This window comes from Coenobita brevimanus, chromosome 97, assembly GCF_032717465.1.
Source record: "Coenobita brevimanus isolate Jiangsu-jjx chromosome 97, ASM3271746v2, whole genome shotgun sequence".
In the NCBI taxonomy this organism is placed as follows: domain Eukaryota; kingdom Metazoa; phylum Arthropoda; class Malacostraca; order Decapoda; family Coenobitidae; genus Coenobita; species Coenobita brevimanus.
In genome coordinates, this window is record NC_137050.1 from 33,690,025 (window position 1) to 33,717,111 (window position 27,087).

Below are 27,087 nucleotides of genomic sequence, written 5' to 3' on the forward strand. Positions count from 1 at the left end.
TCCAGACGTATATTTCAAGATTTTTAGATTTTACTTGTTGGTTTAAGTGAGTTATTTACAGACGTTTGGCTTAGGTTAGCTTCCTTGACAGTGGTTAGGCCATTTAGATTGGCTTCAAACTTGTTTTGGGGCTAATTTGGGTGGGTTTTGGGCTTGTTCTGGGGGGAAACCCAAGGCTGGTAAACGCTCCACATTACATGTTAAAAGTACCCCGATATACTGTACAATACCCCGCGTAACAATGGGGTTTAACCTAACCAATTACATCATTAAACCGGGGTATGCCTGTACTGTACTGTTTCATTCTTTTCCATAGTGCTACTGTATGGTGTATCATTCTTCTTTTATCACTATTTATATTTACATAAAATGTAACAGTATTCTAGTTATCCTATGTACATCAGACTCACAGACAAAATCATAAATATTCTACATATTCATCCATCACTGCAATGTGATATTCAGATTCATCGTATCCCTTCATGAATTTCAAAACCCAATCCTAAAATCCAGTGCAAGTAGTCCTCACTGTAATCTTATGTATTCAAGAATCTTGTAACTTCTGCAAACAACTGGTGCTGTACACTGAAGGAAACTTGCAACAATAGCTTTCAAGGCAGCAATGGAACTGTGAAAGTCAATATTTATGCAATTTACAATGGACCTAATTTGAAAAATTAATAAATACAGATAAGTAAATATAATACACTTGGTATATAAAATGAACTTCCTGAAAATATACATATATCCATATAACACTGCCTACAGATATTCACATTTATGAAATACCTCTAAAGGGAATACAGGGGCAATCCTGAAAAACTGAAACCCCACATCCTCTCTTGCCCTCACCTGCCAAACTGGAGATGGCAAGTCAGCCTCCTCATCACTCCCATCCGTCTTGTGACCTTTTTTCTTGCGTTTCTTTTTTCTTTTGTCTTCTTTGTCTTTGTCCTTTGGTTTCCGGCGGTGGGGGTGGTATCGGGAGTGATCCTCACGGTAGAGGCGGGTACCATAAAAGTACCAATACGTGGAACCACACTCATCATAACCCAGTGGCTCCACACGCAGGCTATCTGATTCTAAATTCTGTTAAAACAAAGGAATTTGTTATATACCAAACTATCACTCCAGGTTCTCATCAAGATAAACAAAAATTTTTTATAAAGAGTAGTAAAGCTTCCACTTACATGGCTAATGTGTAAACTAAGCTCCATGTGCCCATGGAACCTGCATAAGTAGTCCCCTTCAACTTATAATTATATACAGAATCTACTGCGTTAACCACATGTCTAGCCTGACTGCCACTTTCCCACTAAAATGGTTGTGGAGAGGTTGCATTGAGACAACTGGACAAAATTCAGAATAAAGCTGTTAGAATCATTAACAACCCTGCCATTACATATAAACTACCTCCCCTGCAAGTAAGAAGGAATGTTGCCTCCCTTGCATTATTTTACAGATATTTTTTTGGCAAGTGCTCAGACGAGGTTGCGTCCATGGTGCCACCTCTCCATGCCTTCCCTCGTGCTACACGGGCATCTGGTAGCGCTCATGACTGGAATGTCACTCAACCATATTGCAGAACTTTTGCCTATCAGAATTCTTTCATTCCCTGAACTGCATCTCTCTGGAACTCACTTCCCCAGAGTTGTTTTCCTCCAAATTTCAACCCACAACTGTTCAAGTCTAACTGTTACAGATATTTTATGAACTGAGGACACCAGTAGTCTGGTGTATGGATTATTTTTTTTCCCCCCCATTTGTTTTTCCTTCCTCCGTTCTGTTATTTATATATATATATATATATATATATATATATATATATATGATTACAACTTTCCTATATGTTTTCTAAGGACATGCTCACCATTAGAGGTAAAACAGACATAAGACAGTAACATCAAGGAAGTTTAAAGCAAGGAACAGCTACTATCATTGCCACTACTACAGATGCCATCACTACCATTACCTGTGCTAGCTGCCTCTACATTCACTGCCACAATTAGCATCACTACCACATCTACCATAACTATGACAATCACAATCATCCATCATACCCATTACTACCACTTCTACAACTATCATCGCCACAACTACTATCATTACCACAGATACCATTATTAAACATACTATCACTACCACTATCAGGCTGTGGACACACTGACAGCACCAGATATGGGGTGAATGGGTCATGCATGGGTTGAATGCATAAAAGGAAAACTATACAGTACAGTAACTACCTACTATACAATCATCCGGTATGTGATTGATCACTATAACAGTCAATGAAAACTTATACCAAGTTTCAGGTCAATAATTATGAAATTCACTTAAACAATTTCTGCAATGGCTGTGTATAATGATCTTGTGCAGATGCGTTGCCATCCGCACAAGCCAACAGTCATACATTTGAGTCAAGATGGCCACCCCATGTTTACAGGAACAGACCCCTCTCCTGAGGTTTCTGTGCACAAGTCCTCCTTCCTGCCCCCCCTTTCAAGTCCCTGTGTTACTTGTCCACTCACTCACATGTCCCACTGCTGTGATCACCTCTCTTGCTTTCTCCGTGTTACAGAGCTGTCTCGTGTGTGCTTAACACCATCACAATTACAAAATAACAATGCAAGTGCACGATGAACAGTGCAGTGTGCAATGTTACGTAGAGAGTTAACTTCATGTGAAATACTGAAACCTGCGACTTGGTATACATGTCAGGCAAGGGTGCTAATCCCAGTGGAAAGCATGGTGCTACTAAGGGCACTGAGGGCAAAAATGGTTAAGATGTAGCTTCTCCCCTTTATGTTAAAAGGGATACTTTTAAGCACCATAAGGATGGTCATGAGGCAAACACAATCACAGATGCCCTTAAACTGACCTGGTCCACAGTCTCCACTGGAAAAAAAAAAAAAAGAGAGAGAGAGAGAGGCTCTCCTCCCTGCAGCTCAGAATATGCCCACCCTACTGTAAGTGCTAAGTGCCTAACAAAGATTAGGGATTCCATTATGAAGGATATGGAGCACCTCCTAGCACTGCGAGTTAACGAACTAAAATGAGTGAGGCAGCCTCAGCATCACAGCACAAAGGTGCTTGGTCTGTGGAAGGATCTCAAGGAAAAGAAGGAAATGTAGGTAATGGAGCAGTGGTTCGAGCAGTTTAAGGATTGGGCTGATCTTAGACATGTGATCTGCACAGGAAAGCTGTTGGTGCTGACCACATAGCAGTGGAGGCCTTCCCTGCCAAGCTGAAGGTGACCGTCAAGGAGGGGAGATACTCTCCAAAATAGGTCCTTAACTTTGAAAAAAAATGGGCCTGCTTTGGAAACAAATCTCCTGAAAACCTGCATTAGCAATAAAAAACAATATGCAACCAGCTTTAAGGCAGCCAAGGACTGCCTCACCCTCCTCCTTGGTCCAAATGCAGAGGGGAACCTTAAGCTAAAACCTCCGCTCATCTACCACTGAAAGAACCCCTAGGCAATGGTTGGGTATGTTAAGGAGGGCCTGGGGGTTACATGTATTTGGAAAAGTAACCACAAGGACTTGGATGACCACCACACTCTGCCAATCCTATATGGCAGGTTACCTGTCTTCCCACCTGTGTGATTACACCAAACAAAACAATCTAGTAAATCGCTAAATAATGCCCTGAACCACCTTAACCCATGGATTGCGAGCCACAGCTCAGGTTGGGTAGCGTCACGTTGAGAGCCACAGCTCAGGCTGGGTAGCATCATGTTGCGAGCTACAGCTCAGGCTGTGCTGGCCATGAATCACCGCTAACTATTTCACCCCCATGCAAACTTACAAATGGTGCTACGCAAAGAAGGAGAAAGAAAGAGAGAGAGAGAGAGAGAGAAAAAAAAAAAAAAACAATTTCCTTTCACCAGATGATGCCCTGGATGTTTATCAAGTCTATAATAAACAAAAACTTTTTTTTTTTTTTTTCCCCCACTACTCCCCCACGTAAACTTATGCATGGCCCTACGCACAGAGAGAGAGAGAGGGAGATTACTTTTTTTTCACCAGATAATGCCCAGCATGTTTATCTTCAAGTTTATAAAAAAAAATAATAATTTTTTGAACACCACAGGGTGGAAAAAAAAAAGATAACTGCACAATCCACAGGTTAATGGCATAGAGGACTGGACAGATAACATCAAGGTGGTGTGCCTGCTTCCCTAACATAACATCATTGCTCCAGCCCAGGGATCACAGGGTAATCACCACCTATAGGGTCCACTAGATCTGCCACACCATGGAACAAATTAAACAAATAGAGATGGTGAGCAACTCTAGGGAGACTGACAGTGTGCTTCTTTAGGAAAAAGTATAACATCAAAAACACTGTTGATAACATCACAGCAGTGTGGGAAGAGGTTCGGGTAAGAATGCTCCATGCCGTCTGGAGGAAGGTACGGCTGGAGTGCATCTACTCCTACACTGGGTTCCCAGTGTGGAGGGTACTCATTATGAAATCATCAACCTCTCCCAAGAGGCATGGTTTGATGAGGTTGATGAGGCTGATGTCCATAAGGTCCTGGAGACCCACACTGAGCAGCTGTCCACAGAGTGCCCCACTGAGCTAAGGGAACAGGTGGCAGAGGCACAAGACAGTGGCAAGGATGGTGAGGAGGAGGACAAGCTGGTTTGTGTCCTGGACATCAAAGCACTAAAGAAGTTTCTGGCCCAGAGTGACGACACCACTGCCTACATCCACGACAAGGACTCAAACCCTGGAAGGAGTGGCATGACAACATATGACATAGAGAAACACTTGCGGCAGTGCAAGGAACTCCTGGCAACTAAGAAAATGGTGGCACAGTAGACATTCAGTATCTCCTTCCCCTGTACGACAATCACCAGCACTGAGGGAGAACCGAGGCGGCTATCGAGTCGGGTGCAAATGCTATGTCTTGCCTTACCTGCCTCCTCATCTTCACTGTTGCCTGGCTCATCCCTACCCTCCCCTGTACTCCCATCATACATATAGTCCCTTGCCTTGCCACATCACTCTCCCGCTGCCTCACTGCATAGCTCTCCTGCTGCCTCACCACATTGCTCTCCTGCTGCCTCACCGCATCTCTCTCTCTCTCTCGCTGCCTCACCACATCACTCTCCCTCAATTTCACCACCACGCTCTCCCCATCACTCAACCTGGAGTGATCACCCAAGCCTTCCAGCTGTTCGCTAACCTCAGGGGAGTAGGGGGTGAGGGGTCTTGGTGATGACTCAGACAAGCCTAGAACATAGTTCAGGTGGCTGACTTTTTTTTTTTTTTTGAGGGGGAGGGTTGGTTACACGGCCCATGACCCCTTGTGTATTCCCACTGAATCCATGTTAAACTGATATCGATTTATGATCTTTTCTTATCTGACATACTCATATCATGAATCAGGTTGGTTTGCAGAAAGTGAGTAAGCTGAGGATCTACAGTAATAAGAAATGCAGGCTCTATGATGGTGGATTCTATTAAAACACATGATACTGTCATATATGCGTAGCCATGGTTTTCACTTAAGAAAAAAAAATCTTGAGAAACATAGCTACCATGAAGGAACATTATTGTACTGTACCATAAACTCTTGGTATGGATAAGAGGCACAGCAACCAACAGACTCCAACTGACATACATGGGAAACATAGGATGAGCTATGCTGTTGCAACCCTCCACCTAACCAAGTACATACCCCCCACCTTCCTGCACACCTAACCAAGTACATAACAGCCCCCCCCCCCCATCTTTTCTTTTAAAGGTGGGCGTAAAGGGAACGCCTTGAGGACACATAACCTGGGCCTTTCAGATTCCTTGTGCAGGTCACATTAAAATCTCTGGAAATACATACAGTACATCCCCCTAGTACATGCCTATATGGGTGGTATACATGCTCGCGTACTAGGATTTTGCATACTAGGAATACATGGACTATTGGGAAAATTAACATTAGGCAGGCACCCCCCCCCCTATCAGTGACCTTTTTGACCCGTTTGAGGGAAACTATCTAAGACATATACAGAACAGTACTTAAGATGTACCTGAAATAACAAGTATATGGCTGCTCACCTTAATCAAAGAAGACAACAGGCTTGATGGACATAAGAAGGGGTTCCGAGGCAGGGTAAGGCACTTAATGTGCATCCCCTGCATCACCCGCCGCACCACCTGATGCACTACCAGCTGCACCACCCACCTCACCAACCTCTTCATCAACACTTTCACAAGCCACCTCACTCACTTCCTCCATGAATCCTTCAAAGTCTACTGATGACACCAATGACATCAACTCATTCTCTAGTTCCTCCCCAGGAATTGGCTCTGCAGAAGAAGGCACTGCTTCCACGGGTTCCTGAATTTCTGGTGGCCGCTGAATGTAATGGGTGATGAGGGTTTGTTTCCTCCTGTTTCTTGATGGTGCTTCTCTGTGTAGTAGTGAAAGGTTCAGTCTTGTGACCTCAGAACCTCTTCCATTCATTGCTGGCACAGTTCCATGCTCCTGAATTCCTCCTTGAACCTATTCAGGGCACACTGGATTCGACTAATCCTAGGCACTGGCAAATCACTCTCCATCACTTGCGCTGCCTGTTGTTCTGCTGCCAGAGGCAGGTGTCACTCTTGGGTTCACACCAGAAAACACCGGTTTGGGGCAGTTTTTTCTGCTGCCTCGCATTGTGTGGGTGTGACTCGCGTACTCTGGTTAGGAAAACATTAAAAGCAGGTCCTCGCGCACTAGGGGTTTCACGTACTAGGGGGATATACTGTATATATATATATATCTATATCTATCTACACACACACACACACATATATATATATATATATATATATATATATATATATATATCTATCTATCTATCTATATATATATATATATATATACAGTGGAAGCTCGATTATCCAGGCTCGGATTATCCAGCTTTCGGTATATCCGTCCGGCCGTGACCCAATGGTTCAGTGGTATAGTAATTCATAGAATTATCCGTACGATAGCTCCGGTTTAAACAGGAAGCATCCAGTTTCTAGGGAGAGAGGCATGGATAAACCAGAGAGAGTCTTGCTCACCCTGCCCCCACCCACACCTGCTCACAACTCGATCACAAGGGTGGTAGGATGGAGTTTGGTGAGGCAACTGTTACTCCTGACGTAGCCTAACCTTGCTTAACTACTTAATAATTTAACCTAACCTGACCTAACCTGGGCTCCAGTTGGGAAATTGGGAAACTAAATCCACTTTTGTGTACGATGAGTTTCATCCATTATGCCCGAAGCAATCGTAGGTACGGCTTAAAGAACGTGATAAAAGAGAAAATCTTTCAGCAAGAGAAGGTAATGTACTACCCTCAAAATAGAAAAACACAGAAAACAAACTGGAGGAATATGAAGTGAATTGGTGAGGTCTTTAGGCTGTATGCTTAGACGAAAAGTAATGGGTTTCCTAGTTTTAGGGAACGAAATGAAACAAGAATGTCTGCTAATCAGAAAAAAAAAAAAAATACTCATCCCATGTGTTCTCGTAAGTTAGCATTGAGTTCTGCATTTTTCGTTAGGTATCGCGCCTCCCAACACATTTCGGACCAACAGAGCATTGTTATTTCTTCCTCTTACATTTACTGTTCACTCTTTTGTTCGTTCTTAAGTGTACTGTATGTGTGAAAGAGAGAATTAATACAAACAATAATGCATTCCATTAACCCCATCATAGCTGTCAGCCTCGAACAATGCTTTACTGTTCCGGTGTCGGGGATGTTGGGTTAGGGAGAGCTATAAAAAACTGCGAACAATTATGGGAAGGGAACGAAGGTCACTGGTATGTTTTCACGACCCTCCTCTACCATCTCAAACAGTCAGGCGGCCTGCCACTTCATCCCAGATGTTTTCGCCGATATGTTTAAATGCTAATGTAACATGCACCCTAATTATGAGTAAGTTTCTTCCAATATGCCGGAAACAAACGTAGGTAAGGCTTAAGGAACGTTATGATAATAAGAAAACAAACTAGAAAAATACAAAAACAAACTAGAGAATATGAATTGAATTGGTAAGGTTATTACGCTGTATGCTTGGACGAAAATTTAAGAGTTTCACAATTATAGGGACCTAAATGGAACAATTATGTTTACTAATAAGAAAAAATACTTTCATCTCAAGTGTTCTTGTAAGGTGGCATTCAGTTCCACATTCATTGTTCGATGTCGCATACAGTTATTTCTGCTCCCCATTTATTGCACATTCTTTTGTCTGCTCGTGTATGTGTGAAAGAGAGTATTGATACAAACAGTATTCCATTAACCCCTTATGGCTGTTAGCCTTGAACAATGTACGGCAGTACATTATTCCCTCTTCCGTTTGATACTGTATGTTATATATATATATATATATATATCTATATATATATCTATCTATCTATATATATATATATATATATATATATATATATATACATATATATATATATATATATATATATATATATATATATATATATACATATATATATATATATATATATATATATATATATATATATATATATATATATATATAGATATATATAGCTATATCTACAGTATATATATACTGTATATATATATATATCTATATATATCTATCCATCTATCTATATATCTATATATATATATATATATATATATATATATACAGTAAACCCTCATTATACGATGCCTCTTTGTACGATATTTCGCTTATACAATGTCAAAATTTTAGTACCCTATGCCCACTATACAATGGGAACGATTTGCAACAACGATGGATCATCTGCGGCTCAGTGAACAGCAAATGTGCAAACACAACAAAAACGTCCTCACACTGTCGGCATTAGACCACACACACTTGTCCACCGGTCCAGCCTCATTAGCTAGCCCTGCCCAGCCAGCCAGCCCTGCCCAGCCAGGCAGTTCTGACACTGACGAGTGAGGGCTGTGAGTCTCTGTGACTGTGAGGCTGAGTCGGGACAATTCGCCGTCAGGACGATTCCCCATCATTTATTTACGTATCAGTTTATTTAGCAAGTACACTAGTTTTTTAATTATGTAAGTTATAAAAGTGATGGTGGTTTATTGTTTATATAGTAAATGTAAAATATGGCATCAAATCATGGGCATTAAATGAAAAATAATAATATATTGAAACGTGAATCAGCTGATTTATGATCGATCCTTCATCTTAGCATAAGGCTACATACGAGACATTGGCATTTATATAAATGCCTAATTACCTTAAGTGAACGATCGACATACTTTGGAATTATACAAATAATCTTCATGTTACGTCTATATAAATGTTTCTGGATATTTCGCCATCAAGTCAATTCGCCATCACAACAATACCAAGACAATTCGCCATCGGGATTTTTCGTCATCAGGATGATTCCCCATCGTTATTTTCATATCAGTTTATTTAGGAAGTACTGTACTTGTACCTCTTCAAAGTCGTTTTAAAATATACCCAGGATGTTGTAGTACCAATGGAAATTAATGAAAACAGCTGTGGGTGATGCTAGAACATAATTCAAAATCAACTAAGTTAAATATTGTCTAAAAGTGCAACTTACAAATGATATCCAAAGCCAATGCTATTGAATGAAAATAGATTTTGATAGATCCCCCTGAGAATTAGTTATTACAGTACCAGTTAATCAGTAATAAGTATGTTTACAGAATGACGGGGAAATGTCCTGACGGGGAACATCCATATTATGACGACGAATTGTCGACTTCATGGCGAATTGTCTAGGAACCACATAAACAACAGTTGCTTGCTTCAGTAAAGGTAAGATCTACTGTATACTGTAGTTTTCATGTTTTTTTCTCTTTATTCACTATTAATGTGTTACTTTAAATGTTTAAACATAAGGATATTTCATGTATGTGAGTGCTAAGGTGTGTGTATGTGAGAGTTTAGGCACGTCTGGGAACGTATCCCCATTGACTCCATGTTATAATGGGATTGCTATACGATGGATTGCTTTACGATGGGGTTTTCAGGAACGGAACCCCATCGTATAATGAGGGTTCACTGTATATATATATATATATATATATTTTATTCATTTGTTCATTCATTTTTGACGGCCCCAACATGCTTGCATGCATTGGCCTTGGTCACCTAATGGCAGCTCTCCATATTGCTCGATATCCAGCAGCTTCCCTGTTCAGTCCCTTATCCATGAGGTCGCACTCAATGACCTCATCCCAGGTCTCTTTCAGCCTACCTCTCACAACCCTACCCCTAACATTAACAATTTTCACCTTCTGCACCCAATTATCATCTTCCATCCTCTCCATGTGCCCAAACCACCTCAATCTAACTCTCCTCAACACAACACCAACACACTCCAGTCCCATCCTATCCCTCAACTCCTCCATTATAAACCTAGCCCCCCCCCCCCCAGGCTTCACACTCAGGGACGCACTGCACATTCACCAAATCATTGTCATTTCTGTATGTTCGAGCCTGTGAATATCCTCTTCCTTTACAGCCCAAGTCTCGCTACCATACAGCATTACAATCTTAACACATGCTGCATACAAAGATCCCTTAGCATGGAGTGAGAGCCCTCTCAGTGTCAGGAGAGGCAACAGCTCCATGAACTTCTTCCAACCACTCCTCATTCTAGCCAAAAAGCTGGCTCTAGCCCCACCTCCATCATATACCATGTCTCTCAAATAACAAACTCTTCCACACACTTATGAGACTCACCAGCAAGTTCAATCCTTTCACATCTGACAATCTCCACTTGCTCTCCCCACCACACCGCACACATGAAAAGTCAGCATCATCTCGCGGTCTACTTCTAATACCACTTCATCTCTTATGCACCCACTTCTCACAGACGCTGCACAAGATCGAATTACTTCCCACACGCTTGTGGCAAATCGCACATGGCCACTCTCCCTCTTCTTTGACAGTACAGCCACCAGCTCACTTTTGTTTTATCTGCAATTACCCTTAAGCCCTTGTACCCTAGACCATTATCTATTTATTATTTTCATTATTAAAAAAAAAAAACTTCATAAGGCACAGCATTCTACCTATCAAAGGGCACCAGTTCACTATAAGACACATAACTATATGAAATTTCATAACTCTACAGTGAAAATTTTCTGAGTTCAGGCCCAGAAACGAAATCTCTATGCCAGGCCAGCCACCCTGCCGCACAACTCTATGGACGGACACCGATTGATCCCGGTGACAACAACACCCTCCTCTGACTTTGTCTGGTGGTGGATAACAAGGGAAGGTCAAAACTAGATACTACCTTACTAAGAGTATGTTGGTTACCAAAACTGTAATAAGCAATTAGAATTCTGCCATCAAGAAACAACTGCTACAGACAGTACGGGATACAAGTTTTCAAAAACATACATCACACAAATGTAGTGCAACACAAAGGTATATGCTAGAGCTATGCTGTACTATCCACCTATCTATTGCCAGATGCCTTAATCCCATAAGGGGTGGCCACAAACAAATCGCTTCCATGTCGCCATGTACTCCGCCATTTCACTGCCCTGCTCCCAGCTCACACCTCCCTCCCTCATATACCTCTCCACTCCATCCCTCCATCTCATCCTTGACTTCCCCCCCCATCTCCGCCCCTCCACCTCACACACACACACACACACACTCTCTCCTCGTCAATCTCTCACTCTCCATCCTCTCCACATGGCCAAACTACCTCAATGTGTTTCTCCTAATGCTTCCTATAACATCCACACCCACACCATGATGCTCCTTCACTTTCTCATTTGTCAGTCTGTCTCTCCATGTGACTCCACATGCTCCTCTCAAATAACTCATTTCCACTGCCCTCACCCTTGACTTGTGTCCCTGCAACAAGGTCTAAGCTTCATTTTCATAAATTAGAGTTGGTATCACAATACAGTCATGCAGTAACTTTATCACCTCCATGCTCACTTCCCTGTTTCTTATCACTGCTTTCAAAGAACCAGCAACCTTTCTTCCTTGTTGTACCCTTTCAAGCACTTCACCCTCTGAATTTCCACCTTTACTCATCACATTACCCAGCACTTAAACGCACTCACATTTTTCATTTCCTCCTCATCCAACATCATTGTACATTCAGTGACTTCATTTCTCTCGAAGACCATAACTTAACTCTTCCCTACATTCACCTTTAGATTCTGTTTCTTACACACTCTCCCAAACTCATTCACCAAGCCTTGCAGCTCCCCTTCGTCTTCACTTACCAACACAGTATCATCTGCAAGCAACAGTACAGGGAGTTTCCACACATTGCCCTCTCTCATTAGGGCCGATCCAACATCCACTGCCCTACCATGTATCTCTTTTATAATCCTATCAATATACAGACTGAACAACTATGGAGACATGACACATTCCTGTTTCAATCCAACCTTCAAAGAGAAAAATTCACTTAGTTCACTGTCTACGCACTGCAGCCTTAGCATACTTTTCACAGCATTCAACAACTTCCCATTTACTCCATATATTCTTAATACTTTAGTGGCAGGTGGGGGCACTCACCATCCACTCACTCGATGTAGTGCTGCTCTCGGGTGTCTGCCCTTTTCTCTCCTCTATCCTTATCTATCCTCTTTTGTCTTTCTTTCCTTCATTCTTTCCTCGTCCTTCTACCTATAGGTGACTTTACGCTCCCTCTTCTGTCTTTCTTTCCTTCATTCTCTCCTCTTCCTTCTGCCTGTGGGTGACTCTACACTGAGCGACATGCCAAATGGTTTCCTGTACACCAGGAAACCATTTGGCTTGTCACTCAGTGTAGAGTCCCCCACAGGCAGAAGGAAGAGGAAGGAATGAAGGAAAGAAAGACAGAAGAGGTTTAGTGGGTAATTAGGGCACTCCAATCAGATTGAGCTGGTGAAGGTGTACAGTATTTCCAAGGGGTGGTTGGGGTTTATTGCTCACGTAATGCCACTCAGGGATAAGTGAGGCCGGTCACTCTCATCTTAAATGTCATGATCGACTTGCCTAGCCCCAGGCTCCTACACTCGGCATGGGGCAACGTAGGATTAGATGATGGATGGATGGATGGATTCAAAATACTTTCCACAATCCTTGTCTATGCACCCTGTAATATGCTTTCTCCAAATCCATGAAGGCCACATACAACTTCTTTTTCTCTAGAAACTTATCCACTAAAGACCTAAGAATGAAAATCGGATCTACACAACTTCTTCCCTTCCTAAAACCTTCCTGTTCTTCCCCAACTAATTCCTCTGTTAATTCCCTAACTCTGTCAATAAGTATCCTGCCATATACTTTTCCTATTACACTAAGAAGACAAATGCCCCTATGATGTACACTTGATGTATATAAAGTGAAAGAGAACTCTGTTATACATTAAAACATAGGCAATGCCCATTGCAACCCTTCATCTGACCAAGCACATATCCCACCACCTCCCTGCACATCCAAGTGCATAACAGCCCTCATCCCACCCCAATCTTTTTTTTTCAAGGGTGGACATAAGGATAATGCCTTGAAGACACATAACCTGGGCCTTTCAGATTCCTTGAGCAGGTCGCACTGAAATCTCTGGAAAAATTATTTTTTAAATTGTTCATTAAAAAAAAAAAAAAAAAAACTGCTTAAAATACAGCATTCTCCCTATCAAAAGGCACCAGCTCACTATAAGACACATAACTATAAGATATTTCGTGATTCTATAATGAATACTTTCTGAGTTCTGGCCTGGAAATGAAATCTCTACACCCAGCCAGCCACCCTGCCACCCAACTTTACAGACGGACACCTATTGATCCCAGTGATAACAACTCCCTCCTCTGACTTTCTCAGGTGGAGTGGGAAAAAAATAATCCAGCACATAAAGTCTACATAAAAATATACGAAATGCACCAAAAGATCACAATGCAAATATGGATTTGTTATTACAAAAGTATCATCATGTTGTTACCCTCCACATGACAAAGTCAGAGGAGGGAGTTGTTATCACTGGGATCAACAGGTGTCAGTCCGTAGAGTTGGGCAGCAGGGTGGAAGGTGGTTGGTAGGGAGTAGAGATTTCGTTTCCAGGCCAAACTCAGAAAGTATTTGCTACAGAGCCATGCAATTTCATGTTGTTATGTTTCTTTAAAGTGAACTGGTGCCTACTGATAGGTAGAATATTGTGTCTTAAGTAGTGTTTTTTTTTAAACAATGAAAAAAAAAAAAATCCAGAGATTTCAATGCAACCTGCACAAGAAATCTGAAAGGCCCAGGTTACATGTCGTCATGGCATTCCCCTTATGCCCACCTATAAAAGAAAAGATTCGTGGGGAGGATGGCTGTTGTGCACTTGGTTGAAGGTGTGCAGGGCAGTGGGGGGTATGTGCTTGGTCAGATGGAGGGCTGCAACAACATAGCATTGCCTATGTTTTTTTACCCTCCACCTGACAAAGTCAGGGGAAGGTGTTGTTATCACTAGGATCAATAGGTGTCCGTCCATAGAGTTGGACGGCAGGGCAGCTGGCTGGCCACAGAGATTTAGTTTCTGGACTAGAACTCAGAAAGTATTCCCAATAGCCACGAAATTTCACACAGTTATGTGTCCTGTAGTGAACTGGTGCCTTTGGATAGGTAGAATGCTGTGTCTTGAGTAGATTTTTTTTTTTTTAATAAAAAAAATCCAGAGATTTCAATGCCATCTGTGCAAGGAATCTGAAGAGCCCAGGTTGTGTCCTCAAGGCATTCTCCTTATGCCCACCTTTAAAGAAAAGACTGGGGGGGGAGGACCATTAGGTGCTTGGTTAGAGGTGGAGGGAGGTGGAAGGGGGGGCCTATGTGCTTGGTCAGGTGGAGGGTTGCAACAGTGTAGTACTGCCTAGGTTTTGTTAAAGTTATCAAACTCAAAAGCGTAAATGTTGTTGTAAAACCATCAGCAATTCCTCCTGAGGTTAGATGCATACTAAACACCTCATGGGGCACTATATTTACACGAAACATTATCCTGCTACAGAACAGGCTCCTGTACCTTGATAAAGTAATGTAATATAATGCAGAATACAGTAATGTACTGTATATGGGCAATCTAAATGGGCACATATGACCTGCCTGTGTCTTGATTTCAAAATGCTTTGAATTGTTCTATTGGAAAAAGTTATATCTCACTTATGGAACTGCTGCTTATTAAGAAGACACAGGACAAAACTGTAGTTCTGGCCAAGCTTGTCAAATATATCACCTCAATAAACATTTCCATAACGGGGCACAAGTTTTTCCACACACTTTCTCATTATCTCTTGACAATTAGATTCAGACTTACTTTTAAAAGGTCGAGGACATCATCAGCCTCCAGTCTGAAGTCACACAGAGCATGTAGAATTTCCACTTTCCGTCGTAAGGGCAACCACCGCATATCACCCTCTATGAACAGATTCTCTCTTGTGGGGTCCTCCTGTTGGAATATGATAATTAATTTACACACGGGTATATTTCTTCCCATTTTAAATCTGGGTAATGTCCTTTTCAACTTATTCTTTCTGTTACTAGATGAGTTTATTCAGCTTAGGAAAGGCCTCTCACATTGTTGCTGTTGTGACCACAGGCTCATCTGAATGTAAACCTGGTGGACTGCAGGCTAAAGCAGTCCTTCTGCAGTTCACAATTCTCCTTTCAGGAAAAAAGGAGTGAGTTAAGGAGCATTTTGCACTACCAAACAGTAGAGAGACTTAGCAATATCAGTGCCATCACACGAAGGTGTTCCTTGTCAGCACCCTTCTCGTACTGAAGGTGCTTATCAAGGCTATATCCAGCCTCTCCAGTTCTAACAATCTATTCAAAGCTGAATAAAATTGTCAGAAGGTAAGAATAAAATTAAATAGTCACCTCTTAGGTCAACTGGTTAATCCCTTGAATCTGGTGATGTATGTTTTACTTTATTCTTCCTGTCTCCAAACAATTTTATTCAACTTAAGGGAGACTTTTTGAACTGGAGAGGCAGATACAGTTTTTTTTAGCCCCTTCACCTTTATCACTCTTTTTCTGTGTCTGCCCCCCTCCTCTCTTCCTATTTCTCCCATCTTTTCTGTCGCTTTTTATTACTCTTTTTTCAGGCGGCTTTACACTAAGTGACGAGCCTAATGATTTCCTGTAAGCCAGGAAACCATTTACAACACAGGGTGCTAACCATATAACCAACCCACATGTGATGTCTTTGTGTCAACAAGTGGGTTGGCATAGGGTTAGTGCACCTCCCAATAAAACAATTAAACTCAAAGACAAATGGCCACCCCTTATGGAATTATGGCATTTGGCTAGATAGACAGATTACTCAAGGTCCTTTCAGAATTAAATAAAACTGTCTGCTGCTGGCAAGAATAACCTACAAATGATGTACTGAGGTTGAGGGAGTTAATCATAATGTGTACTTCAACAGAATGCACTGTACCATAAGTTACATTCTAAGTGAACCAGAGCTTATATATGTTAAAACCCTCCAAGGACTGACTTCTCTGATCTCTAGGAACTGGAGATAAAGTCTACTGTACTACTTACATATTCCCTGCCTATCACAAAAAATAGCTACGAGGGACAAGCATGAGGAGCAGGAAACTCTCATTCTTTGTACTGGAACAAGGATGTAATGACTTCTCCACACAGCACTTGCATTGCTGGCAGCCTTACACCTCTTTTTGTACATTTCTTTTCACCTTTATGTCTCAGTGAGATCAAAGAATCATGCATTCCCATGTTATATCCTCTTTAGTGTAATAATGTATTTTTTACATTACTCCTGTTGCCTCTTAGATAGTTTCATTCCAGTCAAGACAGATTTTTTAAATTGGAACAAGTTTGATGCTGCCTTCATTAACCGCTTCACAATTAAAGGTTTGTAAATGATACTGTACTGTTAAGTAATGAGGTAGGGGAACTACTATGCTTGGTGAATGAGTTTGGGGATGTGTGTGTAAGAAATGGAATTTAAAGGTGACTGTAGGGAAGAGTAAGGGGGATGTGTGTGTAAGAAACAGAATTTAAAAGTGACTGTAGGGAAGAGTAAAGTTATAGTCTTTGAGAAAAATGAAGTCATTGAATGTAGTGATGCTGGATGTGGAGGAAATGGAAAATGTGAGTGCGTTTATGTGCTTGGGTAGTGTGATGAGTACGGATGGAAGTTTAGGGGATAAAGTGCTTGAAAGGGTACAACAGGGAAGAAAGGTTGCTGGTTCTTTGAAAGCAGTCATAAAGAACAAGGAAGTGAGTATGGAAGTAAAAAAGTCGCTGCATGACAGTATTGTGATACCAATTTTTACGTATGGAAGTGAAGCTTGGACCTTGTTGGAGGGACACAAGTCAAGGGTGAGAGCAGTGGAAATGAGTTATTTGAAAGGAGCATGTGGAGTTACATGGAGAGACAGACTGACAAATGAGGATGTGAAGGAGTGCTGTAGTGTGGATGTGGATGTGGATGTGATAGAACGCATTAAAAGAAATACCCTGTACAATGAGGTGGCTTGGCCACGTGGAGATGATGGAGAGCGAGAGACTAACGAGGAGAATGTAAGCGAGCGAGACAGAGGGGGGAGAGGGAGGGGGAGGCCGATGATGAGGTGGAAGAGAGGAGAGGGAGGGGGAGGCCGAGGATGAAGTGGAGGGGGGGAGAGGGAAGGGGGAGGCCAAGGATGAGATGGAGGGATAGAGTGGAGAGGTATATAAGAGAAGGGGGTGTGAGCTGGAGGCAAGGCAGTGAAGCAGCATTGGACCGGGAGACATGAAGGCAATTTGTTTGAGGCCACCACTTACGGGACTGAGGCATCTGGCAATAGATAGACAGATAGATAGACAGTAACCTGGCTGAATTTTCAAGATATGTCATCAGGCTGGAGACTCCTAGAATAGGATGAAGAATGATTATATTTACAGAATAATGACTATGCTAACATGTCTAATTTTTTTCATAAGACAGCAGCTCTCCAAGTGTCACAATCCTGAGCCATCTCCCTACTCAGTCCCTCATCCTGGATATTTCCATGAAGAATCTATTACAAGCCTGAACCACCTCCCTACTCAACCTCCCACACTGGAGACCCCCATGAAGAACCTCATCTCTTGTCTTCAATCTGTCTCTCGACATTCGTCCTTTCACATTTATACCTGTGATTCTCCTCAGCCAGACACCCTCTCCCTTCCTCTGAACATGTCCAGACCAATTTAACCTACTGGTTTGCATCACTTCTCTGATATCTCTTTTGCCAAATCTCTTTCATAATACACATTTATCAGTTCTGCCGGTGGGTGTTGCCCTATTCATCCATCTTAACATCCTCATTTCTGTGCACTGCATACTGTCTGTATTCTCTTCTTTCATTTGCCACCTTTCATTCCCATACAGTCAAGCATAACACTTCTCACACATTTTTCATAATTATGTTCTGTGAAGGACGCCCTCACCTCAAAAGGAGAGCCCCTTCATTGGAGACACAACAGTTCCCTTAACTTTTCCCATCTACTTCTGATTTTAGTCTCTGCATCCACATCCTCCTGCACTCAGCACATCTCCCAGATAACAGAACTTCTCCACACACTGGAGGCAACTATCACCCAAAACAACATTTCCATTTTATCATCAACAGTCCAAACATCCCCTTCATAATGCATAATGAAATTCTCACATCTTGCAGTCTACAGTATCTCTAACACCTCAGCATCTCTTTTGAACCCATCTAATACAAGTTCAACAGGGAACAGAATTCCTCCCAACTCTTTTTTCTGCAAATATTACAAGACCACACACCTTGTTTTACAAGCTACATTACCACCTTCACACTAAGTGACCATCACCTTTGTTTTCTAATTACCATATCAACTTTCAGTTCATTGACTTCCATCCTATCTCTCCACCTCTCAAACTTTTCTCTGGCTTCCTGAATACTTTCAGCAATGAAAATTAAATTATCAGCATAGGCAGCTCCCAACACAGCCAACTTCTGAATTCTGACCATAGCTCAAGTGCCAAAATGCACAGCAATCATTTCAGTATGGGGCATGATGCACCCCTACACTGACCAAGAATTCCTCGCTTACAGACTCTAACTGGTCCAAAAATGTGCTCAATTGTTTGAGTGATAACATTTACGATGGGTAACGGCCAGAAAACAGCAAAGACCTGACCTGATTCTAATTAAAAATGATTGGTTAATCATGAAACAGAACCCTGATTCTCAGGATACCTCATTTGTGCCCCACCTAACAAAAGCCATGACAATGATGTGGATGCAAGACTGAAGTGTGGAATACTTTCAGAGTTTGTCTGATTCCATCTCAAATGGTCATAAACAATAAAGTCTGGACCATCAGATATTAGCCAAGTGGTCTACAAAACTTAATCACACTTTTTACACCATTAAATAATTGTGTGTCACAAGAAATTGAGAATATTGCAATACTTTTTGCACTGAGTGTACATTAAAAGTAACTTCTGGCATCTCACCCTCTATATCAGAGGTACCAGCCACTTTCCCATCTCCAGTATACTGATGGAACTTATAAATGCCTCTGCTCTGGAGGCAGGCCCTGCACTAGTTTAGCACTGCTGAGATCCTTCCTGTCCCATTCTTATTCCCCATTCAGTCAATGACTGAAATTATTAAGCATGGTCTCTCTAAATCTTAATCTGCAACAGCCTGCATTCATTCATCATCTCTGACTGGTTGTTCACTAAGCACTTGCTAATTAAACCCTTCCCATACATTCTGTCATTATGAATATATTAATTCTCCCTCCAGGACCATTAAACTAGTCAACCTTCTGCACCATAGCCTCTGCTCTGTATACCTTGGTCGTAGACCGGCACTTGGCATTAAACAACTTCCTTTTTTCCCCCTGTCTACTGCTTCCACTTCATTCGACCACCAAGCCACGTTATGTCTGGAAGCTCCCTTTGTTCAGCTACAAGCTACATCTGCAGACTATTAGTAGAATCTGCTTTAAATAGCCCCAGCATTCATAATCATATACATTATGTTCATTAGCAAACGTCTAGAAGAGGGATGCCTTCAAGTGATGTTAATGATATAACCAAGGTTACACATGTCCCTCACCTATTTCCCTGTCCCCTGAATGGAGGATGGTGGATGGCAGGAAGGTAACTTAAGCCTGCAGCCCACCATGTTAACATCTCAGATGAGCCTGGGGTCACAACAGCAACAGCATTGGTAAGCTTCTTTATCTCAGCTTGTTCTGTCTGTTTTTTCACTTCTACACCTTCCTCCACCATTTAAAAAAAAATCTTTCTTCACAATTAATTTCTTCAATTTTGAAGTCACAGACATCACAGTTTGTGCTATAACACACATTCCTCACCAGGTACCTGTGTAACTTTCACATCTCTAGCCAGCTCCCTGTCCCTTCTCCTAACATTAGCATAATCTATCTTTTCTTGTTCCCTCTTGACTTAAATGTTCCCTCTCTTCTTGCACAAAGTTATACACCACTATATCTGTGGTATCCCCAAATTCTAATACCATTTATCCTTCAGTATTTCTCATGCCACAACTACTCATGGACTCCATGGAACTCCAAATCTTGCCTCTTAACATGTCTATTCAGGTTATCAACAAGTACAATACTCTTTATTCACTTCATTCACAATTTCCACTAGCTCATCCTAGAACTTAACCAATATCTCCTCATTCAATCCACAAACATTTGTAGAGATAACAGCCACTATGCTCCTCTCATTACAACCTTCAAAAACATCATCCAGAACACCATCCACCCACTTTTTGACCATTAACAAACCCATGCTGCCAATAACAATGCCATCTTCACACCAAGAAAACTAGCAGCTTTCTCCCTTTCCTACAGTCATCCTTTGACTTTCTCCTTTCCATCTAACTTCAGGCAAACAACAAACATCCACTCTCCTCCTCTTCAATGCCTCAGCAGCTTCTGCTCTCCCTTTCACTGTATAAACATTGCAGGATGCAGTCCTCCTGGCCAGCATCCCAGAATGCTGATTGATAATGTTCAGTGTTGGATTTGTCCCAACCCCTGATTTACATTAAATTTTAATGTTGGAACCAGTTCAAATTACTTTGTTTAGCCAGCTGGGCAGAGTGATAGGATCTTATATCACTTAGCATATCACTTGGAGCCGTGTGAACTAGGCATTGGTGCCCCTACCATTCCCCTGGCTGGGGTCAGGGGTACCACAAGTGGCCTTCGGGCACTCCATGCTAGCAGCAGGGTCCTGCTCAGTTCAACAAGGCATTACAGCTGACACTGCATTTTCCATTTGCTGTTGTGCTGCCTCCCATGGAACTACACCCAGGTTCAGACCACTGTATTGTACTAATGGATGGGAGTAGCAACCTGTAATTGCATGCCCTCTGTCAAACACTGTAGGGGAACTGGAGGACAACTAGCCCAGTTGACTGCTATGGCCCCTTGGTGAAAAGTACTAGTACTCCTCTCCCTCCCCCCACCAGACATCACCACCAAGCATTAATGAGAATAAAATTACACAACATGATCTGCTTCATATACATACAATCATCTTGCATGCAAGTTTGCAATCCCTTTGCTTGGCAAAGACTGTGTTTATTATGGAAATGTACCTTAATGCTGTAAACCATATTCCTGATGGGGAGTAATAAACATCAAGAGTAAAACAAAACTGGATACCGGTATACAGTGGTATTACACAGTAATACACCAGTGCTTTATGAAGTAACTGAGTCTCACACAAATTTTGAAAAATCACAGATTTGCTGTAATACCGCTAGTATATAACATAAAGTGAAAGTTATGACTGGAGGAGATGTTTTCAGTTTTAGGCATAAACTCAAGAGCTATTGATGCTTTTAATCTGATGATGTGATTCTCCTTTAATTCTTAATGTATTTCAGAGGTTGTCACTCTGCTTATGAGAGAATTTGAAGCAAAAGGGATATGATACAGCTATTATAACCACTTTGCTAATACAGACCACTCCAAAGTGGAAGAAAATCATCTGACAATAACAAGCAGAAACTGAAAAATAAAACAAAAAAGAAAAAAAAATGTCATAAATTTGGTGGGGTTAAGAGCCACCAGACGTACAATTTCTCAAATGGAAGTAATTAGTCATCATCATCATCATTCAGATCTCCTTTCCCACCCTACAGCAGGGTGAGAAGTGACAACATTCAGACAGGCCGAGTTTGTCCACTCCAATAGGCCACACTTCCATTCACTCACCATTCAAGCCCCCGGAATCCTGGCTATACCTGATACGCCAAAAACTTTCACCGCAATCTGTAGCTTCACATATACGTATCCGATGGAGTCAACATAAATGCTCTCGCGTTAAAATGGGGTTCGAAATCCCTGATCATGCACTTCTCATAACATTCATCTAGCCAGCGTGATCTTTTGTCAGTCGCCTAGTCTCACCGACTTCCATACCCCTCTTCCTCACACACTCATCCACCACATCCCTCCATCTTCTCCGTGGCCTATCTCGCCTCCTCCCTCCTTCAAATTTGTTCAAGATACACCTTTTTCACCACTTTATTGTTAGCCATTCTCTCCACATGAACATACCATCTCAATAGTTAGTCATCAGTTACCTCTATAATTTTAAGGTCTGTGTCAGCCTTCTTACTGTACTTACTGTGGCAAAACATTCTATACAGTATGTGTTATGATTCATAGGCTGTGCTCCCATCAGAAGCTTTGAAAACAAACTCTATGACAGGCTGTGACCACCAGTATGTCACTTGAGTCATACCTGACACTTGTGCTTGAAGAGCTTCCTGAGGTAGCTCTGGTAGTTAGTAGCGTTGACTGCCTTGCCCGGGAGGCAACCCTGCACTAGTCGCACTGTCAGCTCAACTAGCAAGGGGCTCCCGGCGTCATCCAGTCCATCGGTAAGTAGCGCCTCCTCAAGTTCCTGCAATTCCAATATACTAATTACTAAAAGTTTATCACTATCACTTTTTGCCTACTACCAACTGTTGCAACTTAATACTTATCTCAATGATCCTATGAACTAACAACTGCAATTACTGACAGTCCACATCTTATCAATGTAATGTTGCAGGCTGCTATTACATTGCAGTATTTTATAAAAAGCTGCTTGGTTATGAGCGTGGTATAACAACTTATTAGCTAAACATATGAAAATAATTTACATTACAACTGTGGCTGTCAAACATATCTCAGGTACCACTGAATACCATAAGTAAAAGCTCTCCTATTAGTTTTGTTTATAAAAATTCTCACATGCTTCCATGCACCAGCCTTGGTCACTTAATGGTGGATCTCCATGCCTCCCTATTAAGTCCCTCATCCCTGAGGTCACTTTCTATGACCTCATCCCAGGTCTTTTTCACAACCCCACCCCCAACATTCACACTTCCCACTTTCTGCTCCCAACTATCATCCCCCATCCTCCCAACATGACCAAATCATCTCAATCTACCCCTTCTCATCAAAACACCAATACACTCCAGTTCCACCCTTCCTCTCAACCCTTCCAATGCAAACCTAGCCCACAGGCCTCTCATTCAAGGATGCACTGCACATCCACCTAATCATTGTCATTTCTGTACATTTAAGCCTACACTCTCCTCTTCCTTTACTGCCCAGGTCTCACTACTACCATATACAGCATTACACTCCTAACACATGCCACATACAAAGATCCCTTAGCATAGAGGGAGAGCCCTCTCAATGCCAGGAGAGGCAACAGCTCCCTGAACTTCTTGAGCTCCTATTACTGATGATAAAATGTATCAGTATGATGAAAGACAGACACAATGTCAATGGTGTTGGGAACCTATGGGACACCCTCATAGGGGTACCTGCTTAACTGTGGTTCACATGTCTGTTCAATCACATGGACTACGGTTGAACAACAACAACAACTCCAATGATGTATTTCGCATTTAAATCATACAACTACCAGACAATGTTATTTAAATGAGAAAAAACATCATCTGGAGATTATAAGAGTAAACTACAGAATACGTCACCTGATTCAAGGGATTAACCCTCAGACCTCGGAGGTTCCCCTGTTAGCCAAGGTAATGTATATGGGTTATCCCTAAGGCATACAGGTTTAACAATAATACTGTACCTAATACCTAGTGTTACACTATACACGATGTTCTTTTTCGTACTGTATCATTTATAAGGCTCCAACATGTTTGCATGCATCGGCCACGGTCAACGAATGGCGGTTCTACATGCTGCTCGATCTCTGGCAGCCTCCCTATTCCACCTTATCCCTGGGGTCAATCAGTGTCACTTCAAACAATAATATTAACTGTGACCAAAACTGCATAATCTACAGTGTTTACCTGTAGTTTACCTGGTAAATGTAGTGCAAGGGTCACCCACCTCAATGTCAAAGTCAAGTAGATCGAAGGCAGCCCTGAAGAGTGAGCAAAAATGGGCTATACTCGGCAGCTCCCACCATGACTGGATATCTGAAGAAAAAGGGATATGCAATTAGCTTACAGACACAGATTTATGCTTTCCCCAACTTACACTGTATAAATGTACAGAATGATGCACAATTCATGAATAACTAATATGATACGAATATTTACAAAAGTGATACAATAATGTTCAAGTTTGTTAAATGTACAACATCGAAAAATCCAACTTCACAAACAGGAAATGCACAATATGATGCAATGAATGTTCACATTCTGTATGTTTAACAGGAAACAAGTATTGAGAGTTGCAACTGCTAGTGCTTTCTTTCTTCTTCTCAGAAAAAAAAAATCGAAATACAGTAAACCATCTCCACATCCAAATCATCCAACTTACAATGCTCATCTTCACCGGGTGTCATAACCCTGCATTACCCACTATCCCTACTTACTTCTCTCCATTAACCCCCCTCCCTTTTCTTAAACTCATCCCCTAGCACACACGGCTGACATAATTATCAGTTCCCACAACCAATGCCGTGCCTCACACAATACCCACTGTCACTAGCTGTACTCGACGTCTCCCTCGCTATCACTGCCCATCCCATTTACCCCACCCTTTTTCTGCTTCTTCGGCACTGAACTTCAATAATATATATTTTTTCCTGTCACCAGTGTTCATCTTCTCCGGGTGTGGGCTATTCGTACCATCCTGCCCCGCCACCCACTACTGTCCTTAGCTTATCCCACTGACTCCTATCTTCCAATCCCAAGCTTTCACCACCCTCACCTTGGACTTGCACCTACTGGCCTACTTACTAATTAGAAATATACTGTACGTATCGTCACCGACTCATCTCTCTGGCCACACCGCTCAGTACTGAAAAAATTAACCTAAATAAACAAACGCGCATTATTACAGTAATTTTTGGCACAGGCATTTACAAACATGACCTACAAGGGGCTACTAGTGTGGCCTGGTAGGATTTATATTGCCTGAATTCAATCTTAATTGATCCACTGGGTCTGAACAAGGCTGAAATTAATGGAGCAGAACTGATATACGATGGCCTGGATTGGCGTGACTGAAGATGAACTGATCAGACTGGACCAAACTGGGTGTAATGGCCATGAATGAATTCAGCTGAATCTGAATGGTCCTGGACTGCCTTGACTGAGCCTGAGTCGACATGAGATCCCAGTGGATCTCAGTGACGTGACAGGCCTATAGAGACGAACTGACATAACTGGGCCGGAACTACTGTTACCTAACTAGACCAGAATGAACCCGAACGGACCTGACATGACTACCTGACCTAACGTGAACAACCTGAATGGACGCCAATGGCCCGAAGGTCCTGAATGGACAAATCATTGAGGAATTCATTTCTTGTCCTGACGGTTATGCTAGCTGTTGAAAGTTTGGGCGGCACGAAACATACGCGATCGAGGGATGAGTTTGTTAATTAATACTATACAACAAAGGGACAGCGTAAAATATGTACATATGTATAGCTCTCGTACATCTGGCATCCTGCTAAACTGTAAAATTGCTGGTCTTTTAATAAGAATATTAAAAAGTACCGGTAACAGTTACCAACAGTTAATTAAACAAAACCCTCTGGACTTAATTCTACAAAAAACGGGTGGTCGTAAAGCCCACTTCCCACGGGCACTAATTATTTACTCTCCTCACTCGCGAAACACGCCTAGCGATCAATAACGTCTGGAGTAGACCACTGGTACTACATTACCACGAGCAACAGTTTACCGATACTCTCCTACCAATATTAATTTTTCATTCAGACTCTTTTATTACCATATGTGCTTCACACTACCAGTCTATATCACTTAAAACTTAACCATATTAGGCTACCCCCAACATAGCCACAGCCGTCAAGGAAGGGTCGACGAACTTTTGACTGTGATAGTAGCTACGTAAGGTAATACCTAGCAGCGCCTGCTGTTACACAAGCAAGCGAAAGCTATAGCCCCCTCCCCCCGCGGTGTGTGTGTGTGTGTGTGTGTGTGTGTGTGTGTGTGTGTGTGTGTGTGTGTGTGTGTGTGTGTGTGTGTGTGTGTGTGTAATTCACCGGGTCGGTCAGGATCACTTGATGGTCGTGATCGTCAGCTTTTACCCTCCCAGAAGGGAGCTGAGAGCTCATATAGTCCAATGTAAGGGCAAGGCTGTGACCTTCACACACCCGTCCCCTTGCTCAAGGGGGACAGTAACCGCCCACTTCGTCAGCGAAACTTTTCGCAACCTGAGTGAGGCGCGAACTCCCGTCTACCAGATGGCAAGCGAGAAAGTTACCACTAAGCCAGGGAGTAGTGTGTGTGTGTGTGTGTGTGTGTGTGTGTGTGTGTGTGTGTGTGTGTGTGTGTGTGTGTGTGTGTGTGTGTGTGTGTGTGTGTGTGTGTGTGTGTGTGTGTGTGTGTGTGTGTGTTTAAGAGACAAGTTCGCCAAGATCACCACTTTGCCTTCTCACCACTCTTTACTGTTCAATACGCTCAGACAGAGAAGTTAGGTATGATTCTCTGCTGAAGGATGACTCTTACTCTGAAGTAATGCGTCAGGGAGGAAAGTGACAGACTTGCACTTGAATGATGGGCCAACATTTTTTTTTTTTTTTTCCTGAATGTACAGTTGTGCCGTACATCCGGTGCCACCGAGTCTGGTCGGGGTGTAATACAGATCCAGTCTGGG

At 42.1% G+C, this 27,087-nt stretch overlaps 1 protein-coding gene across 1 annotated transcript in view; it reads right to left on the reverse strand.

The window, feature by feature from the left end:
• Positions 1–27,087, reverse strand: part of LOC145413647 (uncharacterized) — a 260,021-nt gene that overhangs the window by 108,303 nt on the left and 124,631 nt on the right. The window contains exons 2-5 of the mRNA XM_080283305.1: positions 24,343–24,431; positions 22,730–22,891; positions 15,281–15,412; positions 853–1,089 (exon numbers count right to left, since the gene is read on the reverse strand). Coding sequence (XP_080139431.1) covers positions 853–1,089; positions 15,281–15,412; positions 22,730–22,891; positions 24,343–24,431 — 620 coding nt within the window. The remainder of the gene's footprint in view (positions 1–852; positions 1,090–15,280; positions 15,413–22,729; positions 22,892–24,342; positions 24,432–27,087) is intronic.